This window comes from Pygoscelis adeliae, unplaced genomic scaffold (assembly GCF_000699105.1).
Source record: "Pygoscelis adeliae isolate BGI_AS28 unplaced genomic scaffold, ASM69910v1 Scaffold42, whole genome shotgun sequence".
Classification (NCBI taxonomy): domain Eukaryota; kingdom Metazoa; phylum Chordata; class Aves; order Sphenisciformes; family Spheniscidae; genus Pygoscelis; species Pygoscelis adeliae.
The window spans coordinates 7016326-7029040 of NW_008824283.1; the positions used below are offsets into that span (position 1 = coordinate 7016326).

Below are 12715 nucleotides of genomic sequence, written 5' to 3' on the forward strand. Positions count from 1 at the left end.
CCCCATCATCCTAACATTTGTTTTTTTAAGTGACTGAAATCGTATTGGTAGCAAACCAGTTCTGCAGCCCTGTTGCTTGAGAAACATCACCAATGACTCTCATCCCTCAGCACATGCAGCAGCACCTCTTCCCTTAAATTCAGGAATTTTTTTTTTTTTTTTTTACACCAGTATGCTCCAACTGGACACAGCCTCCCACTTTGTGTTGCTTACTGCTACGGCCACGCTGAGATAGGGTAGTTCTCATAGGGTTTCCAAATGGCACCCGCTGTAATTTATATTAAGCCCTTACGCTGCATACTTCTGAGCTTGTATCCAAACGGAATTCATGCCCTGGCTTAGTCTATTGCATCAACTTCTCTGCATTTTTTCCTGAGGGAAGCTTTCCAATCTGCTGTTAAAGACAGCATTAATCTGGAGACTTTCACGTGGTCTAGCACTTGCTGTGTCTCTATAATATCTACAGAGTTATTATTTTTGCCATGACATTTGGACACTTAATGTAGAAACTGGAAGAATTTGAGGCCATGTTAAATGTCAAGCCATGAAAACAGAGACAATTCCATGCCAGCCTCTCCCTATATGAATTTTAAAGATAAATTGGAAAGGGTTGGGGAGTGCGGGAGGATATGTAACTTTATTTCTTATGTCTAAAAGTCTCCAAGATCCCTCAAAAACATGCTTTATAAGGTAGAAGAACTCTGAGACAGTACAATGAATCTGCAAAGTGATAACCATAGAAACAGTCAACCCTGCTGCTATCACATTAGTGCATATATCTCAGAGAGTCACCAAGCGATTAGCAGTGCAGGTGTTCGAACAGCTGAATGGCACTGAAAGGCAAAGACTCATTCTCCTCCTCTAGGTGCTTGAACACTCACGCTCATTGGCGTGGTCATTTCTGTGACTCAGAAGGGAGCAATCTGGCTGCCAAATCTAGACTGAGAATGGCAATTGGCATGTTTAAGCTTACTGCTTAAAGCTTTAAGAGCTTTAAATATTAACTTGGTTCAACTTGCATCACACCCTTACAGTTATTGCTGCAGAACTTTTAATGTGTTTCCAGCAGCAAGTTGGCTCAAGATTTTGTCACATTTTTCTCAGCAACTCATAGACCACTAGTCTGTGTCTGCAAGCAACAGTCAGATCTAATGAACCACCCTGGATACACAATTCATCCATTCCTTATTAAGAAAAAATGACTACAGATTTGAGCGAAAAGTCTGCTTCTCCTGCTATTTATCTAAACAATCAGTACTTGTGGCTCACATCAGCAAATCTGTTAATTAGACAACTAAGCTTTGTGCTCCTGCTGAGCCCGAATTTGGACTAGATGACCTCCAGAGGTCACTTCCAACCAGAATCATTTTATGATTCTGTGGTAACTTCAGTATTCCTGAAAGGCAGAAACAGTGGCTACAGGGAAGCACTTCTGATACTGTGTCTTTTACAGCAAAATAATAGATACTGCCTAACTTGACAGTCACAATTTTTTGTTAAAGCTTTAGATCCCAACATTTATAGAGTTCCTCTAAGCGCTCCAGCCAGCCATCCCTTGCTATCAGCTTGTGTAAAGGTGAGACCCTGGTTCCTTCTGCACTGAGATTGGGTGCATAAATCAAAGAACACCTGCGATTTTTCTGACAGCTTGCCAGAGGTGAAATCAACTCTGAATGCAAACGTTGCTATTTTAAATTAAGTTAGACAACTAACAGTGAATTATAGCTGGGAAAGTTAGATTTTCTGAAACAAAACACCATCTATTGTTCCTCTAGACTACACAACGTAACTAAAGTTCATGCTAACATGACAAAAGCACCATGCTTCTGTCTAAAATCCACAAACTTCTTCCCACTGTAAACTATGTTCTCCAGTATTTTCCTGTGTCTTAAAAACTAGACCTGTTCACACAGGTCCTCTGATGCTCCTCCACTGAAGAGGAGGCTTAGATGAGTTTAAATGGCTCCTCAAGATGCGTTTTCTCAAGCTGACATTCAGGTAAAAAAGCTTTCACACCTGAAAAGCTAAAGTCACTGTTGGATATACACAAGGTAAGTAACAAACCGTTGAGGAAACACAAGCTTAGTATGCTGAACGCCTGCAGAAACAGCTGTAAATGTTATATGACGTGTAAAAGTCTTCACATTCTCTCTGTCCCCAAGTCTCCAAAGGAACCTTGCACAGTGCTCAGAGAGAGCGAGCAGGGGGCATCTCACAGTGTTGCTCCTGTGCCTGTGTTTTCCAGTTTGGGGGAAGTCCTGCTTTGGTCTTTTGCAGTACTGCGATGTCTGTCTTTTGCATCACAAACCCCAGTGATGTGATATTCCCTGCAACACAGCATCACCAGAGAAAGTACAAGAACTGTGCTTTGCCCTTGGATGCAGACATGGTCATGCTCTGACTCGTGTTGACTGCCCTTAACAGTTTCCATGCTGCCTATAGAAAAAAAATTTAGTCTGGATGCTAAAGAGGTTGTTCATTGGGGCAAGAAATGAAAACAGAGCACGGGTATGTTGCAAGACTGTTCTTAGAAAAGTGCTTCTTTTTAGATCTCCTTCAGCTGATTCTTCTACTAAATAAACAAAAAATTCCACCCTATTTACACTATGCTTACAATATTTAACACATTGGGGTATCAGGTTTCAGCTACTGGTGTGGTAACACAGTGCTAATACTAATGGCTCTCAAATGGTTCTGAGAGTGGCTGCAAGTTTTCTCAGGAAATCCTGACTCTCTGCCAGCTTGCTGGCTCTTATTTCCTTTTTCAATTCACCTTGTGTTGACTCTAATGATGCCAGTGGTGCATTAGTGTGTGCGTGGGTGCACACAAAAATGCATTTCTGGTACGTAACATCTAAGAGGCTCTAGCAGCTCTGGAAATATAGAGCCAAAAGTCTTTATTTACATGTTTCAGACTGTATGTTATAGAACATGGCTAGGACAGACTAGCTTCATCAGCACAAACAGCAAAACTCGCTTTTCTCTCTTTAATGGCTTTTAAAAATTATTTTAATTTTCAATACAAACTGTCAAAGCATGCGCAGTTGATTTCCCACTTTTTTTTTTTCATTTTCTGATATTTGTGCTCAATTACTGTGTCTGTGTGCTACATTTTGCCATATTTACCTTCCACCCAAGTGGTGGGGCAGAAAATTTAATCTAAGTGAAATATTTCAATTTCACCCCCAAACTCTGCCAGTTCTTTTCCTATGCATATCTTGCTTCAAGGCTTGGACCGTGATTTCACTGGATTTTGCAAGACAATACTGCAGGGAGGGGTAAAGCCTTTAAGTACACTTTTTTTTGCTCAAAACTTCCCCAGGTGTGTTGCACAGTGTACATGCGGACTAAAGTAGCACGTGAAGCCCCTGACGATAACCTGCTGCACACCGCAGGGTCCACAGCTCCCTTTTGTGTTGCACAGAGCTAACCACGTGGTACTCAAACAAATCATAACAGCCAGATGTAACCCAGGGAGAATGTTTTTCACCACAAATATTAATGAAGTTGTCACTTACAAGTTCTTCACATCAATGATTCCTCGAAAGGCCTTTCTAGGGATTCCTTTTATCTGGTTTTCACTCAGGTCTCTGAATAAGGGAAGAGAAAAAAAAAATACATTGTATTAACAAAGAGTACACATTTCTCAAATCTACATGAGATAATGGAACACAAACATGCTTGGAAAAGTAGATGTTTCTGGATTTGTTACACCACACGATGTTTTCAATTTTCTTTATCTCCTCTAGAGGTCTGTGGCATGAGCCGAAAAGACTCTCCAACGAAAACCACCAGAATTTGTGATACAAATGACAGAACTTCCAGAAAACATCACTCGAATGTGGTCATGACACTGGCACAATGCCATGATTCGCTGTCAGAGTACCTGCAGCTAAATCTTATGCCTTGAAATTGCAACCCTGTAGCGTAAATGCAATTTTCTCACCATGCTCCTGTTTGTTTACCGGAGCAATACCAATACTTGTTTACCAAGTATTTTTGCAAAAATACTTGGCTACCCCTGCTCAGATTACAGCCCTTTATTTGAAATTAATATTCAGGAAAAACATGACAATCATTTTCTTGTGAGTTTTGTAACTTTACAGTGAAAAGATCTTGATCCACTGCATTAAAAAACCCATTGCATTGTATATCAATGGGAATGACAGAATTTTTGACCTTGTTTAAAAAAAAACCCCAAACAGCAGCAATTCAAAATGTCTTTCTAGTACTTAAAACATTACAAAAGGTTTCAATTTAAATCATTACACCTGCATTGTGAGTGCAGGTAGAGCAACGAGCACTGCAGGTTACAGTTTTCTGTTACACAACCTGCATTCAGTTGCTTTTTCCTTTGATGTACTGGAAGATTCCACTGGAATTTTCCAAGTTCGCAACCCCCTACCAGCGCCAATGGAGGTAGGCAGGAAGGCATCAGGAATGGGAAGGAAATGGACATAAAATCAGAAAGTTGCGATGTTTCCAGGCTAAGGAGAAAAAGCACTCACAATGGTTTCTTTGTCAGCGCCCTGTCAGTATGGAAAAGAGGGAGCGATTTCACTCCGGTTCAGGGTACAAAGTGTGGGGAAGAGAGATGTGTAGGAAGATGAAAGGAAGGCAGAAGAGTGGGAAAGAAAAACAGAAGAAATAAGCAAATGGAGGAAATGGAAGGCACAGGGATGGCTGGAGAAAAGGACAAAGAAAGGCGATACTACAGCGCAGGATACACAGTGCATCATTTGGTGTGACTTGTCCCTATGCTATGCGAACCCAAGACTTTGCCCCTTTTTCAGAAGGAAACCCTGGCTTTCTAATGATTATTGAGACTGAATGGCAGCCGTGTACTCACCACCAGATACTCTTTTCTGTAAGTACATTTTGTGTTGCAGCAAGCCTCCTTTCTAGTCTCCACCAAATTGGCTTTATCAAATGAGAGGCCAGAAATCAGAGCCTGGCACAAAAGCCCACAGTGACATTGTAGGTCAAGACATGTCACTCAGGGCTTTCTTCTGCTTTCCATCAGGCAGATAGAAAAAAAAGGGGACTATGTCCTTGTCATGAGACTAATTCAATTTATACCAGTCATGCAGTCTACACCAAATTCTCAAAGTAGCCACAATTGCCCATTCAGAGTAGCACAAACAAAAATGTGCTGCTAGATACAAGTCTCTTTTTCAAGCCAGATTAAAATTCTTTGTGACCTTCACAATTTGTTTAACACTGATCCACACCATGACCCTTCCTTCACCTCCCCTTTCTTTTGCCAGCAACAAAATATTAGTTCTTTAAAGACAGACCTTCAACCCAGACAAATGATCAGGCAACCCGAACGGAGAAGAGTCAAAAGTAAAGTGTATTTCAGACCTATAAGAAGGAAGTCTTATGCTGAAGACCGATTTCATGACAGGGATTCACTTTGGTGTGACAGCAAGGCACAGCAGAGCTACAGCCAATGGTAAAAGTGTGACAAAATGGCTTAGGAAGGCAAAAAACAGTAAGATCTGAAAGCAAGAGACACACAAAGTAGAACAAAAAGGGCTTGACAAAGTAGAGCTCTGTGATCAAATAAAACCACACTAAACCCACCAACACCTCAAGTTGCATTCGTCCAGCATTTTATTATGCATTATTGCAAATCCGGTTTAAAAATAAATAAGGTTTTCAAGTATTTTTTTCTAATATTATTGTGGTCTAAAAGGGCTAACTTATATTGTTGCTTCCTGATTTGTCTTTATGCTCAGCTCTCACTTGCAGTCAAGCAAAAACAGGGGAGTGTAGGAAATTCATCCATTTTCTACAACAATCTTCTTGTAAATTGTATTAATTTCATCTTCCATTTAGGCACTCTCCTCTAGCTAACAATACTGCCTCTCTAAACCTCCAGGATCGTGGACTGATTTCATAAATATCTCTAGTGGTCTGAAGAACTGACAGCCTGCAGGGCATTAGTGACACAGCATGGAAGAAAATTCACAACTGCATGCTTCACTTTCCGTAACTGCCTTCTCACAATTATAATCGTCCCTTTTTGAGACAGTTAGGAAGAGTGTTCATCTCTGCTTCCTAACGCTGTGCCAAACTTTTGTTGAGCATCTTTCATAAGCAAGTAAACACCAACCAGGCTCAGGACGTGCACTTCACAAAATTTGCTCTGAGGGAGCAGAAGGCTGTAACAAGCAACTTGCCTACATAGTTTATCTTAAAGTTTCAGTTTTTCATCCCTTACTTCTTAGAACAGACATAATGGGAAACTCTCACTGACAGTACGTAAAATAAATATTAGTTATTAATAGTAACTGCAGAAAACCAGATAAACTAATGTGAGGCCAAACCAAAACCCTAAAAAAACCAGACAGACAAGAAAGAATTGTGGTATTCAAGAAAAAATAAACAACTAATCTGAAGAAAAATAGATGATGATGACTAACACATTTCCAATTTCTTAGACAGAGGTTTCAAGCCATCTATTTCTGTAATGGAAGACAAGTCCAATGCTTGGATGCATGATGGATCCTAAGGAGGAAATCTGAAAAATTCCAGCTTTAGAGAAACATACACTTCCAAAAATCCTCACCCTAATAGACAATGTTAGAGAGTTGACCAAAACGCTTGACCTAAGGACAAATTAAAATGTGCTAGTACATCAGCAGCACCCTCCTTCACAAAGGTTCCTCTGTACAGAAAGCAGCAAGCCCCAAAACAACGGAAACACGTTCATTTGCATTCTGATAAAATAGACGTGTTGAGCTAAATGAAAGGGTTTGGATTAAATTATTCTTCTTGTTATTTTGATAAATACAGAGAAGTTTCATCCAGTTCAGCCTGCCACACAGCTTTCAAGCAGTGCAAATGGCACAGAGATTCTGCAACCAGCCACAGCCTCAATAAAGCGTAGTCTCTTTTTGGAAGTGTCCCCCTGCCTCCTTCATACAGGGGTCCTGTCTGATGGAAACACTCTTGAAAAGGCCTTGGCAGCAGATCACAGAGGAACCGACTAGGTGAAAAGCACAGCAGGCGACAATACTGGACACGTTCGACCAACAGCTTCCACAGTCAGCAGCATGCGGTGAACGCCCCTAAGGAAACAGCACTCTCATTTTGGAGATGGGGAAACAGAGCCACAGAGATATTAAAGAACTTTGACTTCAAGTTTGCATAGATCAGAGACGCAGGAGCTAATAAAATCCAGCAGCTGTGGCTCACGTGCCCTCACAGCACAACAGACCACACGTTAGCCTAACCCAGACTCAAACAAGAGTTGGCACAAGGCAATAGATTTTTTAGTTTTTATTTTAATTTAACTAAAATGCTTTGGACACAGATTAACTCCCACTGCAAGTCTAATATTGTTTTCCTGATCTTCAAATGTGAATTCCAAGACCTTTACTGATAAAAGGATTGGAAAGGAAAAAAAAAAACACCCAAAACTGCTGACGTTTTCTAACTGCCTCTGTAGTCTTTGCTACAATGCTGGGTTTTAGCTTCCTGCTTTAACGTTGGTTATTGCTTCCTAAGTGAAATTTAAACTGTCTAACATAGCAATAAAATACATTAAGACCCTTTTTTTTTTTTTAATTTGCCAGTGACAGAATATAAATCTGTTAATTGGAACACAGACCCTATGAACATTCATAAAATAAGAGTCTTCACTTGAACTACAGATCTAAAACATTAAAATAGCTACTTTAATACAACTTGCAAAGTTACGGTGGTACTGAAAATAAGATGTACTATATGAAAACCAAAAAATCAACACTGATAGCATTATGCTTAGGTTGTCTCCCTTTTCAAAAACAAAAAAATCCTTTGAGCATTTACCAGTTACTTTCCAGATCTTTTTTGGCATACAGATTCTAAAATTTAAAAAGACTTATTTTTAAACAAAGAACTGCCTGAAAAGTAGCTTGATTAAGAAGTATTTATTGTGGTTGAACACCACTCTTCTATTTCTCCTGCTCAAATGGGCTAAAAGAAAGATCACCATTCAGTGTTATCCAATAAAGAACTAGACTTGCCTTTGATGTCTAAAAAGTTTAATGCGAAGACTTAAAGAACTAGTCTTCAAGAGCAAATGCTTCACAGCCAAACATGTATCTTTCCCAGTATGTTATTGTATGTTGATCTGATAATAAAACAGTAAACTCACAGTTAACCATTAACACATGGAACCAATGTTCAGCTAAAATGAAGGAAAAATCCAGAATAACTAACCTGATTCCTTCAAGTACCTTCTAGCTTATCCACAATTCAATTGCTTCTTGGGATAAGAGAGTTCACACACAATTGTCTTCGTAGCAGCTGATAGAAACCCATAAGGAAACACTGGTTGATTCAACTGTATAGGGGGCTTCAGAGTGCAAAATAACCAATTGTTTCCCATCATCTCTTCCGGACACAATAATATTGGAAGGTTTATGTTGTTTAGTTTTACTTTGTAAAGCAAGCAATGGAAAGGTATGAATGTGGATTTTAAGAAAGTGTCAGCTGCCACCAATGCTAAGAAATAAATACTTTGCCCATTAGCTTCACTCCAGCTGCAGAATGTGCAGCTGAGAAAAATGCTAATTAGTTAATCCATGTTGGTAGCTTGTTTTCATTCTTTTACTAAATAGGATTTCTGGGTTAAAAACATTTCAGTCTTATGCATTTACCAAAATAAAATAAAATATAAAATTCTTGAGGTTTTGTGCATTAAAGTTTAGTGACTATTCTTCAACCCAACATTTCTTTACAACTAGACTAAAACCAGGCTGAACTACTCTGTGAAAGGTCACATACTTAACACAACCTGGACACTGCAATTTGTCTCATTAGAATTACTTTTGATTTGTACAGCATGTTACACATAAGCTCTATCCTACAACGTTTTACTGAATTAAATAACACAATTAAGGAGTTAAAGAGTAACAGATGGGGAAAAATTAGAGAGTATAATCCAAAGAGAATAGGTATCTCTAAATGACACGTAATAAAAGATAAGCAAGTCAGTGAAGTGGGGAATGATAGAAGTCAGCTTTTTCATAGAGCAAGAGCTGGAAGGAAGATAGCTCCTACAGACAGTGAAGAGAGAGGGCAAAGGGACCGATGTTTACTAAGGGAAGAGTTTGCAAGACAAAATGGGGTAACATGCACAGAGATAGAAAGACAAAGAAAATCCATAGGGGAGGGAAAGTTTACGCAATTATAACTGTAACAATTCCAGTACAGAATATTAATATTCACAGTGTCTTTTTTCTTTTAACTAAAGGCTTGACATTCCCAAGGAAGCTTTGTTGTCTCCCAGAGTTTCTATTACAATCTACAACAACTTGCAATGCCTCAAACCCTGCTTTAACTTCAAGCATGGCATAACCAGGATCACAAAACCAGCAGCAGAATGGCTGCAGCACAGATTCCCTTCTAATTGCTACAGTTTCTTCTTGCCCATCAATACAATGCCCCTTCAAAGAAGTGAGCAATATTACAGTTAATCTGGTCACGTCCTCTTATGCAGCTCCAGCCACTTGTTCTCAGGAAGCAGTGCAGAAGGATGCAGATCTGTCTCCTTTGCAATAAGTGTGCACTTGCAAAGGCTGCTGTGCCTTAAAAGTGTGTTAAGAAGACTGAGCCAAGAGAGTGATCACCATGCTTGAGGTATGCAGGAAATGGATCCAAATTACTTACGTGGTAAATGTATCTGGAGGTATAAGTGCCAGTATGTACAAGCTCAAGGATGCAGACATTGAAATCAGATCAAAACAGACTCTGTAAATATAGTCAACCACATTTTTTAAAATGTCTTTATATCACATTAAGCTGGCCTTTCATTTACAGCAAAGACCAGAAGAATTTTTCCTGCTCTGCCAAAATTGCATGGCAGTTTTTTAATGGTTAAAATTAATGTTTAATATTTTCAACAGCTAAATACTATTCTTATCTAGGAGCTATTGTCCTACTATTTCCAAAACTGTTCAATATTAGAGTTTTTCCTGTTCTATAGATGGATTAACAAATAACTGAGTTAGCTGTTGAGGACAGTTCGGTAACTTTGAGCCTTGTAAATACACAAGATAAATTCAAGGTATTTATCATCTTCCAGGTGGGAAAAGCATTGACCAAGTCAGCTCACTACAATAGTAATGAAAACAAGCTGTGGCAAGTCTGACACTCACATCAGCACCTCTATACTCAGGAGGGGCCTTATGCACTCGGTGAAGCAATGGCTTCTCCCTTTCTGTGTGTTCAGCGTAAAAGACGGTATTTACCATGAAGTAGCAGTTATAGCTCTCTGTCTAAAAGGAAAAATGGGTAAGTCTTGTTGCCGATGGGCTACAAGGCAGGAGTTTAAGAGCAATAGTATTGTATAGCATTTACTCTGTGGAAACTTGGCATCACCGCTGATTTTCTAAAAGGAAAAAAATTTCTTCCTGCTACTACTGCAATAAAAGTATAGATGTTGACAGCATCTGAGTTCTGCAAAACAAAAGCAGGTCCTACAGATGTTTTGTACCCTGAACAATGCAAGGTGATTGTGTTTTTGCTAAATATAATACAGCTGGCTCTCAATTCATGCTCTGAGAAGCCGTTGAGAAACTCTTTCTAGTTTTGTTTTAAGGGAGGGAATTTAGCTCAAAAATTCCAATTAAACCAGTCCTCACTGCTTTCACACAGTCACGCGCTACTGCACAAGTACGACTGCTAAGCTTCCAGATGATAAACACCACAATTTCTTTGTTGATCTGGTTTTACTGTGAGGTGATAGATGCTAACTCTATACCTCAACATTCACTCAAAGCTTCACATAGTCTAATTAACCCAAGTCACATACACATACTCTCATTTTGCAGAACAAGACACTGAACAGAGGCTGAGCTTAAAGAGTGGGGAAGGGTGTTCGCTAAGCAATCAAGGAGGAAAAAGATCTCAGCAGTAGGTAATTATTTTAGCACCGTCTTCCGCCTTCTCCAAGGCCAAATTAAAAACCATCTGTTAATAAAGACCCTTCAAGAGATCCAACCTGCATGGACTTTGACGGGTTCATGACTTCTGTCCTGACACAACTACAGGGATCACTCAGTACATGGTGAAGTCTTTCTAAATGTTTAAAAGAACAGAGGATACACATTTGTGCATGCTTCATGAGAGGTTTTAAAAAATTTCTTAGCCACTTCAAACAACAAAAAAAATTCCCACTCTGTTTCACTAAATTAGACACAGTTCTGTAATATTTGGCTGTCAATGCACCCAACACAAAACCAGAAAAAAATTAAGTCTACCAGAATATCTCTTACAAGGTTAGTAAATATTTTTATATTATTTTAAATGAACTGTAAAAATAATCTATGTGTCAATGCCCAATTAAAGGCAACATTTGTCTTTATGACTTTTACAATTCTTCCTCCCTCCTTCTGCCATTTCCAAAATGCCGAGCAAATACTGATCAGATAGCATTTAGGAGACTCTTATTTTAAAACCACCCATCTCGAGACAGATCAGAGTTTTCATTTTAGAAAGCAGCATCTGTTTTGTCTTTTGGAACATACGCAGAAAAATTAAATTTTAACTCAATGTCTTTATGCTCAACTTTGGATACGTCCAGGAGTAGGAATTGGAAAGTGGACTCAGAAGAAACACTTGAAGAGAAGCACCCCTCTAGAAATACGATAAAGCTTCTGACTAATAAATGACAATAAGGCTTCTTTATTAGTAGTATTTAACATAGGTCTTCAGTGCTTTACAAAATGGTATCAATATAATTAAACCTTCCTTTTTATAGCGGGGACAGTGAGACACAATGAGAGGCAGTATGTGACTAGAGCAAGTACTCTAACAGGGTGCGGGAAGAGTCAAAAAAAAACCCCTTTGAAAGTCATATACATTAGGTATTCCATCTTATGCAATTTAGACACCAAGTCTTACTGCATGTGGTGAGGTTGGCCTGCCAGCAGAGAAATAGCATGCACAATTCTGACAATGTATTTAAGAAAGATTCATTTTGACAGAAAAATCTCTTCTACTGTGGAATTATCCAGAACTACTATACATTTGCAACCGGATCACTGACAAAACAAAGTGATCCCAATATGATCTTGTTCCTACACAATACCAAATTCTACCAATGCATTTCTATTACACTGTTCTCCGACCAAGTGAGATTACAACACAGAGGCACTAAAATGATTTAGTAGGAACAACATATACCTCAAAGAGGTAGGAGCAAAGCACTGACATCAGTGGAAAGAAATGAATCTCTCAGTGATTTTCCATTTTTGTAAATATTTGCTTGCTGCTAAAACAATGTGAACTCAAAAAGCTCTCTTGCTGCTTATTAATGTTAATACTTTTAAAAGTGGAAATTCAGCTATATGGAGGCTTCTTTATTTTAAGCTAATTAAAAAAAAAATGCAAACAAGAAATTTTACATTGTTGACCTGTTCTCTGTTTTATACTTTTGTCTGTTGAGTTGTATTGGAAAGAAATCCTATGCATTTGGAAATTCTAAAAATCAGTAGGCAATATTACCCTCCTCTGATCTCCACAGACCAAAGATGAATCCCTGTTTAAGCCCAGCCTGATCACTTAGCAAAAAGATATTTGCAGTTTATTGGTTATATGTTTTTTAAAATATGGTGACTTTTTTTTTTTTTTTAAGGAGATAAATATGTGAAATCATGAAGTCTGAAACATGAGCCAATAAACTGCACCTTCACTGGATAACTGATCAACATCTGGAAGA

General features: G+C 38.8%; 1 protein-coding gene across 1 annotated transcript in view; it reads right to left on the bottom strand.

Annotated features, from left to right (window-relative positions):
* The window catches only part of SLIT3 (slit homolog 3 (Drosophila)), a 260861-nt gene extending 256584 nt beyond the window's left edge, over positions 1–4277 (bottom strand). The window contains exons 1-2 of the mRNA XM_009318576.1: positions 4270–4277; positions 3519–3590 (exon numbers count right to left, since the gene is read on the bottom strand). Of these exons, the coding sequence (XP_009316851.1) occupies positions 3519–3590; positions 4270–4277 (80 nt within the window). The remainder of the gene's footprint in view (positions 1–3518; positions 3591–4269) is intronic.
* Positions 4278–12715: the final 8438 nt, after the last annotated feature.